General features: G+C 28.9%; 2 protein-coding genes across 2 annotated transcripts; both read right to left on the bottom strand.

Moving 5' to 3' along the window:
• Positions 1-5,360: 5,360 nt before the first annotated feature.
• LOC136092004 (E3 SUMO-protein ligase ZBED1-like) lies at positions 5,361-7,205 on the bottom strand. Its single transcript, XM_065819725.1, has one exon. It carries the CDS (start codon positions 7,203-7,205, stop codon positions 5,361-5,363), a length of 1,845 nt encoding a protein of 614 aa, XP_065675797.1.
• Positions 7,206-10,749: 3,544 nt separating this feature from the next.
• On the bottom strand, positions 10,750-18,674 carry LOC100209914 (NADH dehydrogenase [ubiquinone] iron-sulfur protein 6, mitochondrial). The gene is made up of 5 exons (XM_065818960.1): positions 18,515-18,674; positions 17,290-17,343; positions 14,469-14,550; positions 11,040-11,080; positions 10,750-10,967 (listed from the first exon to the last, which is right to left on the bottom strand). Exons 1-5 carry the CDS (start codon positions 18,638-18,640, stop codon positions 10,902-10,904), a joined length of 369 nt encoding a protein of 122 aa, XP_065675032.1. The 5' UTR covers positions 18,641-18,674; the 3' UTR covers positions 10,750-10,901.
• Positions 18,675-24,455: the final 5,781 nt, after the last annotated feature.

Here is a 24,455-nt window from a genome sequence, read left to right as displayed (position 1 = left end):
GGTTTGTTTTAATAAATGAGTTCTGTTCACAAAATGTAAAATTCTCAGAAAGTTATCAATTCACAGAAATAAGTTAAATAAATACGTCACGATAATTGGCTTTATAATGGCAAAATTTAAAAATTACTTTTTTGGATTTTATTAATAAAACTTTTGAGTAAAAAGTGAGAATTGCTAAAGATGAATTATTAAAAATGATTATTTTTGACCGATGCGATCCGGGGTAGCATACCATAACTCGAAGTTACATATGCCAATTTTTTATTAAAGGCGCATATCAGTTTAATAGTCTTATAAGTTAATTAATTTTTGTAAAACTTTGATTTTTGAACTCAATGTTACAGAAAAAGTTTTTTAATAATATTTATTAAATATTTTCAGAACAGTAAAATTGCTTAAATATGCAGTATAGGCTGAAGTAAGTAATTAATAATCTTTTTTTAGAAAAGCGCGAAATTGAAGAAATGCGTATTATATGCAATACCTTAAGCGGCTTTGACAAGCCTTCGTTTATAAGATTTTTAGAAAAAATATGTTAAAGTCAAATATGTTTCTATTTACTTAAACTTAAGTGCATCCTCAAAATATACCTTTATTGGCTTTAGTTTTTGGCAAACATTTGGCTTAAAAACAAAAAGCCGTCAACGTTTTCTAAAACGTAATTTTTGCAATTTCAAGGTTAACTTTTTTTTTTAATTTAATTCTATAACCCAAATAAAAAAATGTATTTTATTCAGTAAAAAAAAATCTTTTAACAATGGAGTTATTGCTACCTGTAATCTTCTTGGCTTAAACTTCATTTAATAACAAATGGCTGCAAAGAAGAAAAAAAAATTTATATATAACAACATTACAAAGAGCTGTGACCTGATGACATCAGGTTGCAATTAATGCTAAGTAATTAATGCTACATCTGGCTGATGTTGTATTAATTTTAGAAGAATTGCTACGGTTTGTGAACTTAAAAAAAAAAGAGCAAAATTTAAAACTTTAATGGAGGTGAACATTCTTAGATCTGTAAATAAATGGCTTTGGAAAACATCTCGTTGTCTTGCTGTTACCAGTAAATGCTATAAGTTTAAAGAACCGAATTTTTCGAAATAAAGTAACAATTATAACTGTTTTAATAGCTGTAATTTTGTTTATAAGTGTTAAAAAAAAATATATAGCAGACCCGAAATTCCTTGCCCAAAGGCATGTTTTGTCGGATCTGAATTGCAAAGTTTAAAGGACTTGGTTAATTTTGTGTAAGTGTATACACACAGTTGATCTCACAAAATTTGTGAGATCGATGGTACAATTTACAATAGACTACTATTCTTCCTTCAATATTTATAAACTTGAAAACTGTTATTTAATGCCCTGAATCTTTTTCTTTTTCTTATGCTATTATGACGTGTGTTTTTTTCTTATTGATCTAAAGATTTATAAATGCAACACGTCACGTCAACGTCACGTCAACGTCACGTCAACTCTTCAAGCTTTTGTATTTTTTACTTTTGACCAATAAGAAATAATTAACAATTAAAACTAATTAATTCTGTCATTTATTTTATGCATTTTACTACTGCTAATAATCCCTCAAATCTTCACTTGTTAAACATTATATAAAACTTTTACTTGAATATATCTGTGATGACAGATATATTCTAGTAAATAATTCATTTGAGAAATTCTACTGCCAGTAATCTAAGATTCAATTAAAGTAAGATTCTACTAACATAAATAATAAAGCTACGTAGAGTGTCAGTCGATCAATCAATTATATATTTCTGAATAAAGATCTTACGTATAAGGATTGCAAATAGTAAAATAACTAGTTTTAAGTAAACACCTATAATGTTAATAATATATAATAAAGATAATAAAAACAAAAATAAATAACAATAGCAATGGCAAAGTTAACAATAAATAAAAATATCAATATTATCAATAATAATCTGGGTGACAGAGAGCAGTTTGTAATAAACAAAGAGACAAGTGTTTTTTAATATTAAATGTGGGATCTCTAAGGGCCTAATATTGGTACCTTTATTGTTCAAAATTATATCAATGATATGTATAAAGCATCATCTATAGTATCTTCTATAATGTATGCTGATGACATATCTTTTATTATCATAAAAATTTAAAATCAATGTTTGGAATAATGAATACGGAACAGGAAAACTTTAATTTATGGTTCAGAGCAAGTAAACTATCTTTAAAAACTAACTACATTTTCTTTCATAACACAGGTCAATTAATATCTCTACCGTTAAAAATTTCGGAGATGCTTATTAACAACAAAACAATAAAACAAGAAAAATAAAGAAAATTTCTTGATGTTTAAATACACAAAAAGTTATCATGAAGAAATCATTTTGCATATTGAATCAAAAATATCACCTGCAATGGGTATTGTAATGTCTTGCTAACTTCTTGATTTTTGTTTAAGAAAAAAACTTTACTTTTTTGTGAGAAGGTTGCCCAGAGGTAAAGTTTTAAAATCTGTTTTGATTTCCGTGATGAATTAAAAACAATTTTTAATTAAAAATTTAAGCCACACTTTGAAGCACTTTTTAGCAAAAAACAACCAACTTCACAAAATTGCTTTTTTGGTTGACATATTTGCAACCTTAAAAAAATTTGATTTATCGCTCCAAGGCCTAAATGCAATATGTCTAGATTTGTCAGAAAAAATCCGAGCATTTCAATTCAAGCTTCAACTTAAAATAAATTTGCCATGCTGTAGAAATTATCTGCTTACTTTCATAAAAATGACATTTAACATGAAAGAATGAAGTGAACAATACTTTCTGTCAAAGAACACGAAGAGCACTTTAAAAATTTCAAAAAAGAAATTTCAAGAGGTTTATTCACCGTTAGAGTTAAAGATGTTCCCAAGAATGCACTTTAGAAGTTGATTAAAGTCATTACTAGCAATGCAGCAAAAAAAGATTTGTCTTCAACTTCAATTACCAAATTCTAGATCAAGTGTTTGTAGTCATATACTGTTCTGTCTAAGATTGTTTTGCGTTTGCTTCTTCTTTTTCGAACAACATACCATGTAAAACAAGCTTTTTAAGCTTCTTGTTTATGAAATCTTAATGAGATTTGTTGCATAAAGTTAGATTAGTTGATTTGTTGCATAAGATTAGAATAGTAGATTTGTTGCATAAAAAATCAAAAAACATAAATAGCTGCAAAAAAGCAGTGATTTAAAAGCAATCTTATTAATTCTATTGTTGGGGTCGCGCTCGGTAAATGTTATCAAGGGGTCGCGCAATCAAAACGTTTGGCAATCGCTGATCTAGATTGATGCATATGACACCTTCAGAGGCGTCTTTAGCTCTGCTGGCCCCCCAGCATTTCTAAAAAAATTAGCCTTTAAAAGTGCAGAGGCCACAATATCTCTTAATCCATCACTGGTATCTAGGCCTAGATTAAAACATAATGAAAATAAACAACCTTTTTTTTGTTTTGGTATACTTTCTTTATCTTGTGTTGATAATTAGAGTATCACCAGGACAATCGCATAGTAAAAAATATTTTATAATGTTTAGCTTTTAAAGTCCTTTCGACGGCATTTAGTTTCAGCAAAACGATTAATCAGACTCCCACTGTCGAATTTATTTAGTATTTTACTTTTAATGTGTAGAATCGAAAGTGTAAACAATCTATCCTGTCCAATTTTCGAACGTGGAGCGTTCTTGATCCACTTTAGTGCGTTAAATAACCGCTCTCCAAAACAGTTTGAAGTGGTGGTACTGAAAAACATTCGCACTATAACACCGGCGTTTTAAAATGCAGACTCGAGATTCTTGGAGCGAATGATTTAAATTAGAGAACCTGATTCAAGTTGGAAGGTAAACGTTACGAACCTGATTCACTTCCATAGCGTTTACTTTCTGTTCAAACGTTCAACTTCTGTTGGAACAAAGCGTTCAATTTCTGTTGAAACGAAGCTTCTAAAACGGATACACTCGTTTCCAAGAATTAATACCATTATTTTAAAATTTTTGAGTCATTTATTAGGTCTCACATACTTATTACACTTATTTCGCCCGCTATACTGATACGTGAATTGTTTTGAATACGAAAAAAATTTGATTAAATTCAATAAGCATCTTTAAAACAACCTTTAAAAATTTTTTCAAAGGATTATAACATTATAAATATCATTATAACGTAAATTAAAATGCTGTAGAACAATTATTAAAATTTTTTTTTTTAATTCATGTTCCGAAAGCGAAGATAAAAAAATCAATTTGAAAACACATCAGTTGTTCCCATCGTGTTGTATATCACATTTTAAATCACTTCGTATTTTAAAACTTTACGCAAAAAAATCGTTCACTTTCGTTTATAATCAATTAATATAAATAAGTCAGACTGTTTTTTGAAATTAAATGTAATTACAACATATCTTTGATTTAAGATAACCTAAAAAATGAATGATAGAATGGCCTTCAAAAAAAAACGGTTCATTGATTTTAAAATGGCCTTAACTTTTGCAGTGATCTCCCAGCATTTGCTCGTAATGACCGTGGGTTAAGATAACACATCACACTTTATTTAAGAAAATATGCTGTTAAGAAGTCCTTCCGATAAACTATATTCGGCAAATAATGAAAAGTTCTTGGACTTGATACAGCTGTTATCTAAACTTGATCCTGTTATGCAAAAGCACTCGCCATTAGTTATAAAGAGCGATATTTTAGATTACTTCTGCGCAAAAAACAATTAAAACGAATTAATAGATCTAATGTATAAAAAAGTGAAGGCAGAAATGATATTGCACGCAAAGAAAATGATATATTATTCCATTACAGCTGACTGTACTCCGCATATTACTCAAGTAAAGTAAAGAGTAAAAAATTCCACAATAACTTTTACTGTCAGTACAACGGTGAAAGTTATATCGAATGAATTTCTAATAAGATGAAATCTTTACAAGTTTTTGCTTCTCACAAGCAATCTAAACTTTACAGAACATTTGTTAGTGTGATTGTCTCAACTACATTGGGATCGACAGTGGTCCAGTAACTTAATCACCACTAAAAGAAAGAAATGCTGGATAATATTTTTATCTATATTATTTTAAACTCTTCTTTATTTGGTAATTCCTCAAATTCATTTAAGAAAAATTTTAGGGCTGGTACTGATTAATTTTTTTTTGTTCGATTAATCGTCTAAAATTTTAATCGATTAATTTCGATTAATTCTGAAGTCGTCAGAATAACCTGCTTTTCACCACTAGTGAGGTGAAGTTGTTATCGGTAAACGTTAACTAACTACAGTATTCACAAACGTTAACAAACAAGACACTTAATGCCTGCTATACTGTATTCAGTTTAATTGACAAGTACAAGTAGGCATCACTTTAGCCAGTCACGTAAACAAACGAGGACGTTAACGTTTTCTGGAAGTAGACAAGATCGCAGTTTGTTGACAATGTACCCTGACGAACTAAACAGTCTTTCACAAGGAACAGAAGTGGCAGGTACACACAGAATTGTCTGCACAAAACTGCTCAGGTTAGGGTAACGATGCCTGTTCAGTTGCCACCACATGAGGGGATTCTCAGTTTCTGGAATTACACCTTCTTCTTGATATCGTGTAAGCTCAGCCAGTAAGCCATGTACTGTTTGTGATTCATCTGATGAGGATTGCGATTCCGAGTCGCTGACCAACAGAGTAAGTTTCAGTTTCTTACGCACAGGTTCTGATGCCTCGCCAGTGCTGGTAGTAGTTTCACGTTCAGCTCTCTGCCTTTGGTTACAGTACACCCGAAATGCATTAGAAAGTATTGTCCAAACTGCTTCACGTTTCTCTCTTGAGAGACAGCCGAGTTTCTTGTAACGTGGGTCTAATGCCACAGCCATTTGCAACGTTGGCAATGCATCAATGTTTTCAATGCGATCTGAGAAGTCATTTAGTGTTGCAGATTTGAAACGTGCTATATACCCTGGATCGTCATCATTAACCCGCAGAAGTCTGCGCAAAAATGCTTCTAACGGAAGTACAGCCGAACATGTAGCATACTGTTCACTACCAATATACTCAGTAGCATCTGCAAGTGGACCCAATACCGAGACAAATTTTGACATTTTCTCCCAGTCCAACTCCCTTAGTTTATCTCCAGTGTAATTCTCGGGATGGTCAATATGATACTGCTTAATGGCATCTTTCACTTCCAGCAATCTGGCTAACATTAGGTAGGTACTGTTCCACCGCGTAGCTACATCCTGCTGCAATTTGTGAAACTTCACATCGTCAGACCTGTTAGAGGTAATGGCTTGGCTGGCCTTTAGCTCTGATGTATTCCTTGAACTGCGCTTAAAATGTCCAACTAGGTGTCGACATTTAGCCAGAATAGGAGATGAATCAGCTGCTTTCAAACCTGCTAGTATGCTCAGTTGAAGACAGTGTACAATACACGGTATATGGCTGTAATCCGTCCGTCCTATAGCAGCAACCATATTTCGTGCACTGTCCGTTACGATACAGCTAATTTTTTCAGCAATGTTCCACGTTGCGGCAAACTCTTCATAGAAATTGGCAACATTATCAGCAGTGTGCCTTTCTTCAACATTTATGCAAGCTAAAGCGACAGACGTCAGTTTCCACTCAGAATCAATCCAATGACCTGTTATCCCACAGTACGATTCATTGTTGGTGGAGTCAGTAGTTAGAGCAATACTATGAATGCATTCTAGAGCTTTCTTGTGCTCATTCAACTTCTCATTGTACATTTCTCTAATGACAGTGTCGATTGTACGGCGACTAGGCAAAGTATAAGTCTGGTTTTGAAGGGCAATACGAAGCACCGCCTCTAGTCCAGCATCTTCTACAATTGCTGTTGGACGTCCAGAACTGGCAATCCAATGAGCTATTGCCACCTTCAGGTCGGCTGAGACCTTTTCACTGACAGGGTTGTTTGACTGACACGTAAATAAATTGGTGATTGATTTTATATGAGGGGTCATCTTACGTTCACTGTCGACAACCTGTTGATATTTCAGAGGATGCTTGTGCTGAAGGTGATAAGTCAGCGATGTGTTTGAGCCACGGAAAGCAAACTGTTTATTGCAGTGAACGCAGTATATTTTATCACCTTCGTCTACTTTACCATCAGCATTCAACTTGAAAACAAAATGCTTGCTTAACTTTCCAGTTAAATGTTTGACAGAAACGTTGCTTTCATTAGTTGCCGCAGCCATATTTGCAAAACAAACTTTGTTTACTTTAGAAACGGATATAGAAATGTAAGATAATGTTCCCAGGTCAGTAAGTATTTTAAAATATGACAAAATTTTTAGTCGAGATTTTCAAGATACGCGCTTTCAAAATTAATTTTATATTTATCGAATTCTATCGAAAAATTCTAAATTTAATACTCTTTTTCGTCATGGCTAATGACTTTGAAACAATTGATTTTGAAAAGTTGCGTTTAGACGTTTTTAAAACTTTTAAAACTGAAAATAACTTCTTTGCGAATGATTTATATGAAAACGATATATTTTTTTTATAAATTTTTATGCTTAACATTTATCAAATTAACAGATATCAAAATATATTGTTCATGCTAAAATTTAAATTAGGCCAAGTACCATACCACTACACAATTAATTTCTTTATAAATAACGGTAATAAATATAATACAAGAGAAACAGGTAATCTTGAGTTTATTCTAATTGAAGAATATTAAAGTTAACTTTAATATTCGAGTAGTTTTAATACAACTAGTTGTACTTAATATATAATATATTACCTATATTGAACATAATATATATTATTCACTTGTAAGGGCTTCGTGATAAGATCAGTACGATCTTCTTGAAGTCCTGTCTGTACTATTTTAATTATAATTATAATCTCGTTTATATATTTTGACTAAGGAAACTTGTAAATATTACTATTATAAATTACGAAACTAGTAAATATATATACGTACGGCAAAAAAAAAAAAAAAAAAAAAAAAAAGTAACGGAAAACCGGCAAAAATTAATCGAAATATTACTGATTAAAGAAATTTTAATCGATTAAATAAATTAGCGATTAATCAATTAATTAATCGTTAATTTCCGCAGCCCTAAAAAATTTTAATTAAATATCATTCTCTATAAAAATTTGCCAACGAAATTTTATAGGACTTATGTAACTCTTTGTAAGCTTAGCGTGAAGGATTCACAATTTTACACCATGATGCCCAATTGATTTGCCCGTTAATGAACAAGTTTCAATTTATTTTTTGAGCTTTAATGAAGAATTTAATTTTTTTAATAGTTTTTCGTCCATTTCGGCAAAATTATATGATTTAGCAGGGGTTGATAGCCGGGGCTAGAAAAAAATTATATTTATAATTATAATTATTTATATATAACAATTTTATACTTATATTTACTATTTATTAAATTCTGGCGTATATTTATGCCGGTATTTAATAAATAGGGACAGATACAGTAAAAAGATGCAACTTGTTGAATAAGAAGCCAAGCAAGATAAATAGAGATAATAGCTTGTTTGAGCATCATTAAAGAAAGAGGAGCTGCTGCTGAGCTGAAGCCTGCTGCTGCTGTTGATAATGATGACAATAATGATGATGGCGATGATGGTAATGATGATTGATCATGTTGTTTATATATGCATAAATATACAAAATACAATATGAATTAAAAAAAAAAAAATTGTACTTAAGAATGTATAAATATTTATGCAGCCCCGATCACAAATCCGACCCAGGTCCCGGCTATATTTTATCAAACCTGGCCCCCGGTCAAATATTAACCCCGGTCGTTTACTACATGTCTGGAAGTATCCATAGGTTGCAGATTTTAATGAGGAAAAAAGAAAGCTGGTAATTTACATACTATACTGAGCTAATTATCTCAACTAGGTAACACAAGGTTCTGTTGAAAACCAAACAGCGACTAAAAATATATAAAAATTTAGTTCAATTATTCATCCATTGGTTTCCAAAACACCTGGAATGTTTCAACAATACTTTGCATTGTGGAGGATGAAAAAAAGAACATTATTGCGGCCATTTTTTATCCCACTCGCTGAAACTTCAGAAACCATCCATCTATTACCAACAAATATTTAACCATCATCAACATATTTCAAATTGAAATTTTTATGCATGATCTTCTCGATAACTTGCTATTTCACTACGTGTTTGATAAATATAGTTTTCTTCAACAGTATTTACTATAAAGTCAAAACTTTACGGAAAAATATTTCAGACATGCAGCTCGATTTTTGCTAAGCAAAAAATGCATCGACGCTCTGAAAGAAGTTTTTTTTTAAATTATTTACCTTCAATAAAAAATTACAATTACAGAATAGCTTTATTACAATCGGCAGAACTTCCAGAAGATCATACGATTATATTATGAAGGCCCTTTAGAATATCAAAGATAATAATAATAATAAAATCAAATTAACCAATAAAACAATATAAACTATATATAACTGTGCAATTAAAGCATAAATATACTGGATAAAATATATGAAATAAAAGTTCGGAGTAAGAATTGCCCTATGGATACGGCTGTTATAGCATTAAAAGTAGTGTATACTGTTATAGCAAGTAAACTAGTGTACTTGACAAACCGGAGATGTCACGGAAAGAATTCATGTTAATCATGATAAATTCATCATGATTTGCAGGTTCCATACTTTGCTACGACTGACCAGAGGACCACTACCCTTCGCACTAATGCCTGTGATAGTAGTCCAGATAATCACTTCCATCAGCTTTACTATTCAGTTCTGAATTGTGTAATACGGTGCGTGATAGAAAAACTCGACTAAATTTTCAAATTCAGCACCACTAAATCGATAAAAATTAACTTTAAAGAAGCATTTTTGGTGAATTGTGTTATAATTAAATTGGTGAGAAGAACAGTACTAGTCCATTTTTTGTTATTTGCAACTTTTTTCATAATTTCATTCATCCTATGTCGATTTCTCTATGTACTACAAAAATAATACGATTCGATCTTTCTTTCATTATTTTTTGCCATAAAGTAACTTTTGATAAATAGTTTACAAACTATAACTGTTTAAAGCTTAAACATTGATTATCTCAAAATGAATTTATTAGAGTAGTACTGTTCTTCTTTTCACCGATTCAATTGTAACATACCTTTACGTATCGTGCATATCTTTATCTTTTACTTTTAAAGATCACTGAAGCAAAATGTCAAAATTTGATTAGATATCTGCAAGAATAACTAAATTACTTTCAAACATTTTATTTTCACATATACGATGTATTGAAACTATTATTTGGTTATAAATAAAATTTGATGACTACTTATTTTTAAAGGAGTACTTTCATATTTAATATACATTATTTACTTACATAGAATGTACATATACATAGCTAACACAAAACGTTCAAGTACGTTCGACGAACGTTGCAAACAATTAAGCATGTTCTATGAACGTTCTCTAACGTTTTGTGTTACCTGGGTAGAAATAATCCAACAAATCATATTTTATACAAGACAGTATTTAATAAAATTCATTTTATTAGATTCAGGCTATCTATAGATTAGCATAAAATTGATAGGGCATTAAACTAAAAAAAAACAAGTTAAAAAATAAATAAATTCAGAATCAATTTTAATATAAATACTATAATCGATGGGGTATATAGTATAACTTTTTGAGCGACGTTCAATTATTTTTTGAACAAAAATTGAAGTCGTTTTATCATTTAAATTTGTTCATCGATTCAAATTTAAAAATCGATAATTTTATTCTGCCCGATTTTTATAAAAAGTGCTCAAATAAAAACTTTACAAATTTTTTTTAACACGGTAAAATAGTTATTTTAGCAAAAACTGTAAGCGTTAACCATATCAACAGCAATCGATGCATATTTACTAAACACTTAAGAAGGATAATTAATGGTGTTCTTTCTTTTTAAATCTTAAACCACAATAGCCACACGCATGAGCTCCAGGTTTGTCCTATGTAAAAGTATACTGATTAGATTATAGTAAACTATCAAAATGTTAAAAAAAATTAACAAGGCGACTCACCAAGTTAATGAACACCTTTGGATGTCCTAACGCACCACCTCCTACAAAATAATTCAATATGTATTAAAATGGTAAAAATAATTTTTCGCTTGATTCCTATCATATATTCTATAAAATATATTAGGATTTAGAATAATAAATCTATAACTGAAATATTCATCTTGTTTGGTTAACATTAAGAATCTTTATTAATACGGATCCTGGTTTATCAAACAATTAAAAAATGCTAATTCAAAAGCAACACAAACTCAAGCAGCCTAACAACATTACGAAGTTAAAAATTACTTTTTATTTTTACAAAAAATTATTTTTCTTTCTTTACCTCTTGTTTCTTTAAGCTCAATCAAAATTTAAAACGTTAAAATTAAAAGCACAATATTCGTAAAATGTCTATTTAAGCAACAACTACAAGCAAAAACAACGACACAAAATAAAATCAGGTTGCTACATTATTAAAGTTGCGCAGTAATGTAAAAGTATAAGCTCAATCAAAATTTAAAACGTTAAAATTAAAAGCACAATATTCTTAAAAGTAAAAAAGTTTATATAAGCAACAACCACAAGCAAAAACAACAAAAAAAATTAATGTGTCAAGAAAACAACATCAGTTTTTGCTGTCTAATAACATCTGTCCAACAACATCTGCAAATATAATGATGTATAACCACATCTGTTTAACAACATCTGTAAAGATATAATAACATTTGTCCAGCAAATTTCATTGGTGTCTGTAGTAATCATACACAGATGTTAATCTGTGTAAAAAGTAGAGCCCTGCAAATCACCTTTTATGGCATCGAATCGAATCAGGCATTGATTTACAAATCGAGTCGAATCTCAAATCAAATCATCATTTTGAGGATATCTATGTTTTAGTTAAACTTAGATTTCCTCAAAATGCTTATTGGAATCATGATTTAATTCGATTTGCGAATAGAGAGCTGCTTTAAATCGTGATTCGATTCGAAATGAAAAATAGTGATTCGCAGGGCTCTAGTAAAAAGTATATGATTACTACAGTAGTAGTAATCATATACTAGTATATAAAGTAATCATATATAGTACATATATAGTAGTAAGTATATATAGTAATCATATATAGTACATATAGTACTAGTATATATAGTAATCATATATAGTACATATATAGTAGTAAGTATATGATTACTACAGTAGTAGTAATCATATACTTACTGTAGTAATCATATACTTACATCTTTTTAATTATCTAAGTATAATCACATCAGTGCAACTACATCTGGAAATTTTAAAGATGTAGCTACATCTTTTCAATTATGTTAAGAATAACTACATGTGTACAACTACATGTGTGAACTCTACAGATGTAGTTACATCTTTTCCATTATATTAAATATAACTACAAGATTTTATGAAACTATTAAATAATAATGTATTATTTTAACCAGATGTAGTTTCATATATGGCTTTTTTCAGATGTAGTTACATCTGGAAAAATAATAAATATAAATGCATTACTTTACCCAGACGTAGTTAAATATAAAATATTTTTCAGATGTAATTACATCTGGAGGAAATTTTTCCAGATGTTATTGAACTTGAAGAGAAACTACCAGATGTAGTTACATCTTCCTAACAATGACTGTTGTTAGAAAGAGTTATACTGAGAAATTACCAGATGTAGTTACATCTTCAATGACCCCTAACAACATCTTGATGTTGTTAGGGGTCATTAAATTTCCAGATGATATTGGACAGATGTTGTTGGAGTCAAAAAAAAAAAAAAAAAAATACAGATGATCTTGGACAAAAATGTACAGGTTATTTTGGACTACATATGTTGTTGGACAGATGTAGTAATCTTTTACCAAATCAATTTGCTTTATATTCAAAGTTGAATGTATAGCAGAGTAATATAAAATAAAAAAAGCTAGAAATATAAATAAAGCATAAAAATTATAAATAAAAAAACAAAAAGAATATGATCTTCTAAGCTTATATATATAATACCTACTTGTATTAAATTCTAGATAATTAGTACCTACGAATACCTTAAAGTGAGAAAATGATAGTTGATAAAGAGATAAATGTGAGAATAAAAATAGTTATACAGAATAATTAAACAACCATAGAAATAATCCTTTAACTAATAACAATGGTAAAAAAATTGATTTAGATATCGATAGAAAGGACAAGGATGTTGTCACAGTTAAAAGCTACGCACAATCAACGGTGAGTAAAACTAGCTACTGTAATTAAAAAAAACTCTACTAACTTACAAATAGAAGCAGGAAATGTAGATTATTCTAATAGCAATATAAGACACTAAACTCAACAAAGATTTAGGTTTGTAACTAACTTTGGGTGGCTTGATTTTCAAGCCAGGAATTTTAGGTCATAATAGTTACTTTTTGAAAAAGGATTTAATAGTAACAGTGTCGACCATTGATTTCAAAATACTACCACAAATAGTTATTTAAACAAACGAGTTACAGTGTCCAACATACTAAACTTACTGCTCAAAATCAAAAATTTCCAGCCGGAAGGGCTTAAAAGAATTAGGATATAAAAAATGTGTTGACTCATTATTAAAAATACACCACCTTATTGCAATAACGGGATAACCTGTTAAACATTCAGAGCAAGAAAAGAAAATCTTATGTAACTTGTCAGTAACTTTTGAAAAAACTTCTTGAAAACTTTGTACTTTATTTTATTTAGAACTTGATAATTTATTTTATTTGTTTTTACATTTTAAATATTTCTCAATACTAATAAAAAAAAATCAGAAAATGTTTGTTGTTTAAGCTTAGAGTTTTGTACTTTTAAAACCTTTTTGATCAATTACTAAAGCACAAGTTGATTAGTAAAGTGCAAATAAATAGCTTATCTTTCAAAAGAAATTGCTGATTCTGTTTAATAAGCGTGTTCTTATACAGAACTGACATATGTTATTATATCTCTAGAAAATAATGGACTACGTAAACTTCAATAAAAAAAAGGTTTCTCTTTAGATAAATTCTTTTTTCAATTTTAACAAGAATAATTATGATTATTCTTATTTTTTCACAAATTTCCTTAATTTGAACACAAAATGTGTTACCAATTGGTTGTCACATTAAATGAATTTTTTTTTGTCATTCACATGCATTAATCATTTGAAATTTTTCATTAATTTTCAAAATTCACACAATACTCTAAAAAGCTTTCAAACTTTTTTCATTTTATTTTGTTAACACCTATTAGTGCAAAACTCTGATTTCAATTGTTTCTAGGAAAATAAAATTAAAAAAAGTAGTGGCAACTAGTGGAGAAAGGTTTTTTTTCAACACATCACTAAACTTCTTCCCTTAACTAAAAAATTAAAAAGTTTTATTACCATTAATGAATAATATAAAAATATAACATAATAAAACAAAATATAGAAAAATTATTATGAAAAACACATACCACCATCACAAGAAATTACTCTTTGCGAAACTTCTTTAGGTGGTATCTCATCTATAAGTTTGGCAGCAATATTATCATTCACCTGAAACACACAATAATATATTTAACATAAAATAGTATATTTATAAATCACACAGGTTTGTATTATTAACAAGTGTAACATTACATTATTAACTTCTGCAAATTTGAATTGCACAATATAAGTATAGTTTACTTGAACTTTAAAATGCCGATTTTAATCCAGACATTAGTGTGTATGTGTGTATATTAAGCATTTAATTTTTTATTATTTTCCCCCTAGTTTCCTGTACTCAAATAGAGAGACTTAGGTTTGAAATATCTAAAAAACGATGATTGAAAAAATGATTGGTTCAATCAAAAAATCATTGGTTTTATTTATTTTATAAACACGTAATTTAAAAATAACTTGAATTATTAAAATTTTTTTTTTTAGTAAGTATTGAATACAGTAGCAAACCATCATCATATGATAACCCTTAAGATCATAGATAACTCAATATGCATTTTCTTTTTTTGTTTTAATCATAAAAACCTGTTCTAAATACAATAAAAGGGGTTAAATAATTGGGACATTTTGTCCAACAGTTGCTATACATCACCTTGCTTGCTCAAATTTATTGCTTAACACCAAGTTGCTATTTAGACTAAACTCTGTAATAATAACAATTGCTGCCTTAATTAAAGTTTCTTTTTGTTGGCTTTGACTCTCTCTCTTTATAGTTGAATGATCAACTTTTATACTTTTTTGTTGGTAGATTAACAAAAAGACAAATTTGTATGACAATATTTTAAAAAAGTAATTTGTTTGTATTACCACAGACCTCTTAAATGTTAATTTTCTATTAATGTATTTAAAAAAATCCAAATTGATCTTGCCCATCTTTTGACATTGAAGCTTTTGAGCTGCAGTTGATTTTAGTGATTTTGATGGTTATTCCTGTTCATTTTAGTGTCACATGGCAAATAACTACATCTCCAGCACAAGACACAAATAGGTGAATAATAATTGTATTACAATCACTAGTGATTGAATCACTGTTCTCATAGATCATTTGATGGCAACTGTCACTCTGTCATACTTTCCAGCAAACAAACTATGCTCCATCATGATTAAACATGTGAGAAGTATCTATTAATTTTTTAAGTTATCTATTAACCTCACCCAAACTAAACTCTATTTTTTTACAGTTCTTCATTATAATTATAATTTTAAATAATTAGGTTAGTTAATTTAGTTGACTTTTATGAATCAATCTAGTGCAATTAAACTTAGGTACTTCGCAAATCTGGACTAAGAATGTGAAATCTTGACCAAAAATGTGATATTTTATTTAGTATGTTTTGCTTTTAATACATTAGGTGATAGTTTACAGTACAAAAAAAGATTTAAATAAAATTTTTTACTAACATGCAGGTTTCGTTTTAAAGCAGTATGCTGTGCAGATTTTATGTACACAGACAGTATTTTAGTTATGCTAAAATCATTTTATCAGGAAAAGTTAAATGGTTAAAAAAAAAAAAGGTTTCCGTAAATATATAAATTTTCAAAATTTTTGAGTGTTGATTTTAACAATTGTTAAAATTAAATTGTTATTTAAAATTGTTAAAAATAGTTTAAGGTTGGCAATTTATTGTCGTCTGATATTTTTTTGGTCAGCATCAGGTCATCATAAAATTTAACACAAAGATTTCATCATAACAACATAGAAATGAGGTTGGCAAAAATTTGCTGACATAAGATTTGACTTTTAGGTCAGCCCTTGGAAATAGGGTCAGCATTACTACATGCTGACCCTAATAAAATACTAATGAAAACTCTATGAAACATTTGAGCTAAAAGCGCAAGTGCTTCATAGAGTTTTAAATAATTAAATCTTTTTTTTAAAAATAACTAATCCATCCCACCTTATTGTAGGGGGGTGTGGGGTGTGGATCAAGAAGATTTTTTTCCAAAATCTTCTTGATTTCAATTAATTACTACCCCCAAACAAAGAATTTTTTTCCAAACATCTAACCTCTCTAACAATTAACTCCCCCCTCCCGGAAAAAACAAAATTATACATGCAAAAAATACATCTATTTATCTATATAAAACTATGTATTTCAGTAGTAAACATTACATAGATTCTTTTAGCAATTGCCTTCCAGCAGTTTTTAATAATCCCTCCATCAAGTCAAGACAACAAGGCCTTTTAATCTTGAGAAAGAGTTTTTTAACAAGTTTTAAATCTTGATTAACTGAGAGTGGACTTTCAGGATCTGCATCCTTGCATGATTTGGAGTCCCATGTTCACAGTGAGAAACATAAAAACCTAATTAAAGTGTCAGCATCATCGAATAAGTTGACACCTTTTTTCCAGCTTAAAAACTCAAAGGCATGGCAGAAAGCCACGTCGTCGCTTATAAATAATAAATGAGTAAAAATTAATTTTTTTCAATAATTTTAAAGAAAAAATTAAAAAGAAAAATTACAACTTCTAACCCCCTCCCCCAATCTAATGACCCCCTTCCCCAATCAACACTAATTTTTCTCCACCCACCCCAACAATTACAACACCCCAATCTATGATTTTTTTACTGTTGTGTCTACCCCCTAACTATTTGACCCTTTCCCTATAATTAGATAGTGGAAAGTAAAAAAAAAAAAGAATTGAGTGCAAATACTTCAAAGAATTTTCAGAAGCTTTGAACTTTTATTAACTCATTTAAACATAAAAATACAGAACAAAAATATATAAGTTAATATCTAATTTCTTTCTAGCCTTACTAAGCATTAAAATTTTTTGGAAGATATACATACCAGCTTTATACCATCTATAAAACGAACTTTCTTCCAATCATCTTCATCATATTTCTAAATAAACATAACGTAATTTTTTAAATTTTACATATTTTTTTAGTTTGTATTTTAGTTTATCATTGATAAAAAGTAAAATCTGCGTTTTAACTTAAATGTAGGTTTTTTTATTAACTATGACTTTCTTATTAAAAAATTTAAAAAATAAAAATAGCTACTGCAATATACATATTGTTGGTAACATTGAAAATCCATAAAAATTCAATACAAATACAAAATTAAAATTACCTCCTACTAAATCTTTGATATTGCAGGAGGTAATTATAAAGCTTTTATAACAGATTTGTTCCAGTTTCACCAATATTATGGCTTTAGTCCACCACACGGCTATGAAAGTACAGCACTTAACCTGTTTTTCTGCACAGTGCCTTGTTTAACAAGGTTTGTGATTTGAATTTTCACAAAAACTGCACTTTATATATATAAAAAAAATTACTTACCAAGACTAAAGGAAATACAGTCAAAAAGGCTTCTCATTTTATTTTTCCTATTTTAACACTTTTTTCTATAACTCTAAACTTGATAAAGAAAGCTACTGCACGAAGAAACAAGTAAAGCACAGTACTAACATAGATGTGATGGATAAGGTTAAAAAATCATAAAACAACAACCTATTCTAAAAAGTTACACTTGACAAAAACAGGTATTACTTGTATAAAAAATAATCTGTTAAAGTATGTTTGAATTTAGAAATACTCTTTTAATCACTTAAGTTATTAAAATAAAAATTCATCTCGACTAAAACAAAATTGATAAACTTCTAAATAATTGCTGTGATTAAAATTAAAAGCTCGAACCTTTCAAGGTAGAACACTTTTCCTGCAGTTTAAAAAAACTAATGGCATTGTTAAACTCTTTTTTGGTGAAAAAATATATATTACAAAAACTAAAAACAAAGATAAAATCATACGAAGTTCATTTTATAGTTTTAAATTTGTTAATCTAAGTTTTGATTTGAATTAATTAAAAGACTTTGCCAAAGATTTATATTAACATAAACTCATAATTGATAAAAGTATAAATTTCTAAAGTTTTATGTTAGTTACAAAGTTACAATTTAAACAAATTTAAAAAAAAAAAAAAAATACTCTAAATTATTGCTTACTTTGTTCAATTGTTATTCAACAACAACAAAAAAACGTTATTCAACAAAACACATTATTTTTACCTGTCCAGTGTGAGTCACTTTTTCAACAGATGCATATGTATTACGCATATATTTTAAAGGCACTTGTAGATTTCCTGAAGCAAAACTAGATTGAAAACACCTCAGTCCTGTACGGAAAACCGCCATATTTTATTTTGTTTTTGCGTGCGTTTTGCGTGCTTTTCGATATATTTTTCGAACTTTTTTTTCCTTCATTTAAACGTATTTACATAATGACACTTTATAAATACAAGTCATTTTCTTAACCAACATCATCAGTGTGGTAGTGCCTAAATGGAGTTCGTGAGCCTCTTAGGCAGAACAGGGGGGCTCGCGTAATCTCCATTGAGAGACGTGTCCTTAACCAATTTATAACTGTTCCGTACCTTTCACCATTCTTTACGAACATTTTATGTTCAAGTAGTGTCGTGAAGCGTTTACATTCGCCTCCGAGTCCACTATTTATCCCAAAAATCAATGGTTTGAATGTACCGTGCTCAACTTATAAAACTCGTTCTAAATACTCACGTTTTTTCGCTTCTTCGTGACAACGAAATATCTGCTTTGTTGGTTGTTTTTTGGAAGACTTGGAATTTATTGCGTTACTCTAATATCGAAAAATGCAGTTTCTCCCTTCCTCTAAAACCATTTTGCTTTCATATCCATCTCTGCTTCGTCGCTTGTAATAGTAGTTTTTAGATGAAATTTTTCATTTGTCAACGGAATTAAATGCGGCTCCGCTTGATTATCAGTTCAAACCCTAGTTAGGCAAACAGTTAAAAAGTCTCTTAAATTGTCATGTCTGTTGCACACAAAGCCACCTTTTTTACATGACATTGAGTATAGTTCGTCAAATTATTCAAATTAGATAAATTTAATAAAAATAAAATATATTGTTCCAACTCATAATTTTTTGAATTTTGAATAAAATAAAAATTGTCGTTGTTGTAAAAAAAGCTGTTTCTCGGAATGAGGACTGAGGAGCTTTTCAGTTTTCTTTTACTTCAGTAAATTTAAAAAGTGCGTAATTTTTTTTTTTTTTGAGTGATAACATTACAAAATTTTATTATAAAGAAAAGACTAACAATGTTGTTGCGATGATGAAGAGAGAACAAGCCAATAAACTATCTATGGGCTTATATTATGCATATAACGCATGCCAAAAAAAAGTTAAGAAAAAAAATAAAGTCTAGTTACTAACGACTAATTAACAAAAATTAAAAACAAAATTTTTCCATATGAGCCACCTTAACACACAATTTATTAATTTTTTAAAATAATTGGCGTTCCATCACCTTTGAGTACAAGAATTTTTTTTAATTTAGAAAAAAAAATAAAAAAATTTAAATGTTTGGTAAATAATTCTGGGGAAAAAGTCTTAATGATAACGTTAGAAACCTCTCCTAATAGAAACTTTTTGGGATGTCCTGCATCTCCGGACAGAAGTAATTTCCCGAGGTCGCTACAAAGCTTGTAAAGCGAGATTCTGCTGAAAATCGGTAGAGTCTTCTATCCAGCGGGATGGCACCTGAAGAATAAAATTCTAAATTATTTATTCCAACAACCAATCAAAATTATACATTAAAAGTTTAAGATTGATAAAGGAAAGCAACAAAAACAACAATTTACAACGCAGTTTTAAATAAGTGTTGACGCTCTGGATGTTTTTTGATTAGTTGAGACAAGCTTTTTAAAAAAAAAAAAATTATATGTTTAGTTAAATTAGAAAAGCTACGCTTTTGAAACTTTAATCTATTGTAATTGATTTGCAATCTTGAACTGGAGTATAAAGTCACAACAAATTCTGCGTTCCTTAAGTATTGTTAAGCCGAGTATTTTTTATTTGTCTTTGATAACAAATAAAATGTTTACTTAACAATAATGGGCTGGTATTTTTTAACAATAAATTGTTAGACACGTTTGAAAAAGGAAATTTTTGATTTGAGTTGGGGAGACCAGGTTTGCACATGTAACTATAGACTTGATTGGATCCATAGCTAGTACAGTTTTTTTCAGAGTTGGAGACACAGGTTTCGAAATAAAATTTTTGTTCAATCAAGAATTCGATTACCAGCTCAAAATTCTGCTTCTACTTATATTTTGACTGTTAGGTGGTTGAATATTTTTAAATGCACCAAGTTGTGGTCAATGCATGTTGGGGTAAGATTGCGTCCATTACCATCAATGTTAGTCAAGGTTTAGATAAGGGTTGATTTTTTTTGCAACAACTAACATTCATTTCTGGGCATTTCTTGACGTTGAAATACGTAAGCCAGTTGTTCAAATCCATGTTGAAATTTTGAAATTAAATTGTGCAGTGCACAGTGTTTCAAAATCTTTTCTTTGATTACTTTTTCCATCAGAGAGAATAATCAAAGAAAAGATTATGATCAAGTAGCCTCTCGCCTCTATACCTTGCTCGGTATAGAGGCAAAAGACAACAGTTTTAAAAAATGTTTATTTAAAAATTATTTACTCAGTTTTGAAAACACAGGAAGATATCAAAAAAATCTTGATCTGAGTCTTCTTGATCAAAAAAAATCTTGATAATCAAAAATCATTTATTTTAGCTAAATTCAGACATAGGGGGGACAAAAAGAGTTAAGAAGGCTAATAAATTCATCAGTAAAGCTAAAGCTTGTATCCCAATTAAAATTCCTTATTTTAGCCGTTGTTGGCTACGACGCTTTTGAAAGTCGAGTCTTACTTTTATCGGCACTTTGCAAATAAAATTAGCAATACTCACCCTTGCTGTCCATGTCTTTGACCCATAGAAAGCGCTCTTTTACCTTTTCATGTTGAAGTTAAAGTACTAAAAAAATCATAAATTACATTTTGCAGCCGTGTCGCAGTGGTTAAAGTTTTCGCTCCAAACCAAGAGGTTCGTGGTTCGATTCATTTTTTCAAGATTATTTTGGTTAAAATCTTTATTAAGATTTTTTGTTGCACCATCACGGCAATATCAAATCTTCTGATCGTAGTGTCAATAAATGTCTAAAAGAATGCATTTAATAGCAGTATAAAAATTAATTGATGGATTGCTTATAACTGCTAATACTTGCACCAGCCTACACATGCAAAATCGATCTTTCTTCGCTTCTTAGTTTTACACAGACTAAAACGATCTTTTTTCGATTCTTAGTTTTGCACAGACAAAATCAATCTTCCTTTGCTGCTTACGTTTACCTGTACAATGCTACAACACAGGTCAAGGAGATTTTTTTTCATATTGTACATTATATAAAAGACATTTAAAGATATTTTACGATAATATGATTGGAGTGTAATTTAAAATTGATGTAACTGTTTTTATTGCCACATGATCCTGTCCATTTTTTCTAAAAGCTATAACAGTTCAGATTATTTCTTGGGAATATAGATCATGGTTTAAAGCATTATTATATATATCTTCTACAGGCTGTTCCTGCAAAAGATATCTCAGGCGATTGATCAATTTATGATAAGTGCAAATATGATATTTTGCAGGAGAAGAGTTTGAAAATTTGATTTGTTGTCATACATCGAATAAGAATCAAAAATAAATTACTTTTGTATTAAGAGGTGATAAAGCAATCATAGTTTGACCAAATGAAAGATCTAACGAAATATAGTAAAACTGCATACTTATCTCAAAATGACCAATTTTTCACTTATCATAATTTGAACAATGGCTACAAATATATATAAAAACACTTTAATATGCTTGACTGGTTCAAAAGTAGCTTAATTTTACAGTTTTCAGAAAATTCAGAAAAATAAATCATTATTAAAAATAGAATTCTTTAGTATTATATTAAATCAAATTTAATTGCTATGCACAACACAAATTAAGTTTATTTTATACTTAATTAACATAAAGAATATTTTTTTACTTTTTTGTTATTAAAATCATATTAAATTAAATTAAAAAGTCATTTAAATTTTACACAGATTTGGCTAATAAACTGAATGTTTACTTTTTTTCAAAATTAGTTTAATTTTTAATCTATAATATATATTTATCACCTATAATATATATTTTATATATAATATGTATAAAAAATAAAAAAACTATAGTAAATAGAAAAAATAAATAATATACATATATATATATATATATATATATATATATATATATATATATATATATATATATATATATATATATATATATATATATATATATATATATATATATATATATATATATATACATATATATGTATGTATATATATACTTTTTCGTCATTCATTTTTTGGCGCGCTTTTTCGTCATTCATTTTTTGGCGCGCTTTTCTCTAGGTGTATGGGGCATGTAGCCCCTCCAAATTTATGCCCTTTGGCCCTTCCTAGTCATGTATAACACCCTTTGCCCTCCCTCCTCCTCCTCATAAAAAAAAGTATTGAGAGCAGTACATGTTTAGCTTGATATTTCACCATAAAGATTGATAAAAGGTATTCCCTATTTACAAAAATAATGATCAGTCATATACTTTAGACGTATATCAGTACTTTCTGTATTTTCATAAATTTTAGAACATGCATTTTACATGTTTTTTTTTGAAAATACAGAAAGCACTGATATAGGTCTATAGTTAGAGATATATGATTGATCATTATTTTTTTCAATTTGACATACCTTTGCAAACTTTGAAACTTTATGGAAAATCTCTTTGTTTATTGAAAGTTTTATAATAAGGATCAAAGGTTCGCAAATTTTATTTTTGTTTGAAATAACTATATTACTGGAAATTTATTCAAAACCACGTAATTTATTTCTTTTTAGAAAATAATTTCTAACTCTTTAGATATATTTGAAATGAATTTAGGATGATATTTTTGTTTTGCAAGGTTTGGGCTACCATCAGTAAAATATTTAACTCCTTAAAATTTGTAAGAGCAATAAACATCCGTTTTGATGATATATTTTTATTGATCCTCAAAGTCAAATCAATTTTTTTTCCCATTATTTCGTTAATTATGTACCATGGTTATTTTTATATCGTGTTAGTATTGTGTAATTTGTTGGCCGTTTTTTTTGCTTTCTTGAGAAGTTTTTCATTAATGCTTCCTGTATATTTTTTCATTATCTTCACATCTGTTTTATTAAAATTTTTATAAAGGTTTCGCTTATTTTTTTAAACATTTTATATACGTTTTATCTATCCAAGGATCGAGTAATGTTCTTCTCTGTTATTTTGTTTTATATGTTTTGCTGTAGAAATTAAAAAACTTTGTCGATAAAAACTTGTTAAATGCTTCACTTGTATTATCCCACTTGAAAACCTGATTTCACGCCTTATGCTGTAGTTTATTACTTGCATTAATTTTTGATAGTTTTTCAGAGTTATAACTTTAGGCTGACCCGTTAGTTAGGCTTTAAAAGCATTTATTTTTATATATACTTATTTCATATATTATAAATATATATATTAAAAAGTGAAGACTGAAATCAATTTTTCTTTTTTGTAGTTTTTTTTAATAAATCTTTCAAGTCAATTTTAATCACTCAGCGATCGCACCTAACTATAATATTTTTATTTTTGTAATTTATTATTTTAATGAAATTTATTAGTTCAGTTTTAATGAATGTATAAATATTTTCTAAAACATATATACATTCACTCCTCCTCCGTTTTTTCTGTTGATACTTATATTATCTACCATCTATCATTTAATATTTTCATGTAGGGGAGATTGGAGTTAGTTGGAACGTTTTTTTATTTGTGAACTTGTGGTCGAAATGCACATATTTTTTGAAATTTTTTTTATTGCCTTAATACTACTTACTTAAGCACACAATATTCACAAATAATGATTAAGTTTACTTATATAGTTTTTGATATATCTTCGATTAGAGAGCTGTAAAAAAATGTTCCAACACACCCCGCCATTGGGGTTAGTTAGAACAGGCAATGGGGTATGTTGAAACATAATATGAAAGTTTAAAGTACTATATATATATATATATATATATATATAT

Source organism: Hydra vulgaris, chromosome 15, assembly GCF_038396675.1.
Source record: "Hydra vulgaris chromosome 15, alternate assembly HydraT2T_AEP".
Lineage (NCBI taxonomy): Eukaryota > Metazoa > Cnidaria > Hydrozoa > Anthoathecata > Hydridae > Hydra > Hydra vulgaris.
The sequence above is the reverse complement of the archived record's forward strand: the minus strand, read 5'-3'. Positions and strand labels throughout refer to the sequence as shown.

Coding starts and splice junctions, on each gene's coding strand:
- LOC100209914 (XM_065818960.1), bottom strand. CDS start 18,640: ATGGCGGTTTTCCGTACAGGACTGAGGTGTTTTCAATCTAGTTTTGCT. Junction 14,551..17,289: donor TTATAGATGGTATAAAGCTG/GTATGTATATCT, acceptor TGTGTGTTTCAG/GTGAATGATAATATTGCTGC. Junction 11,081..14,468: donor AGTAATTTCTTGTGATGGTG/GTATGTGTTTTT, acceptor ATTATTTTGTAG/GAGGTGGTGCGTTAGGACAT.
- LOC136092004 (XM_065819725.1), bottom strand. CDS start 7,205: ATGGCTGCGGCAACTAATGAAAGCAACGTTTCTGTCAAACATTTAACT.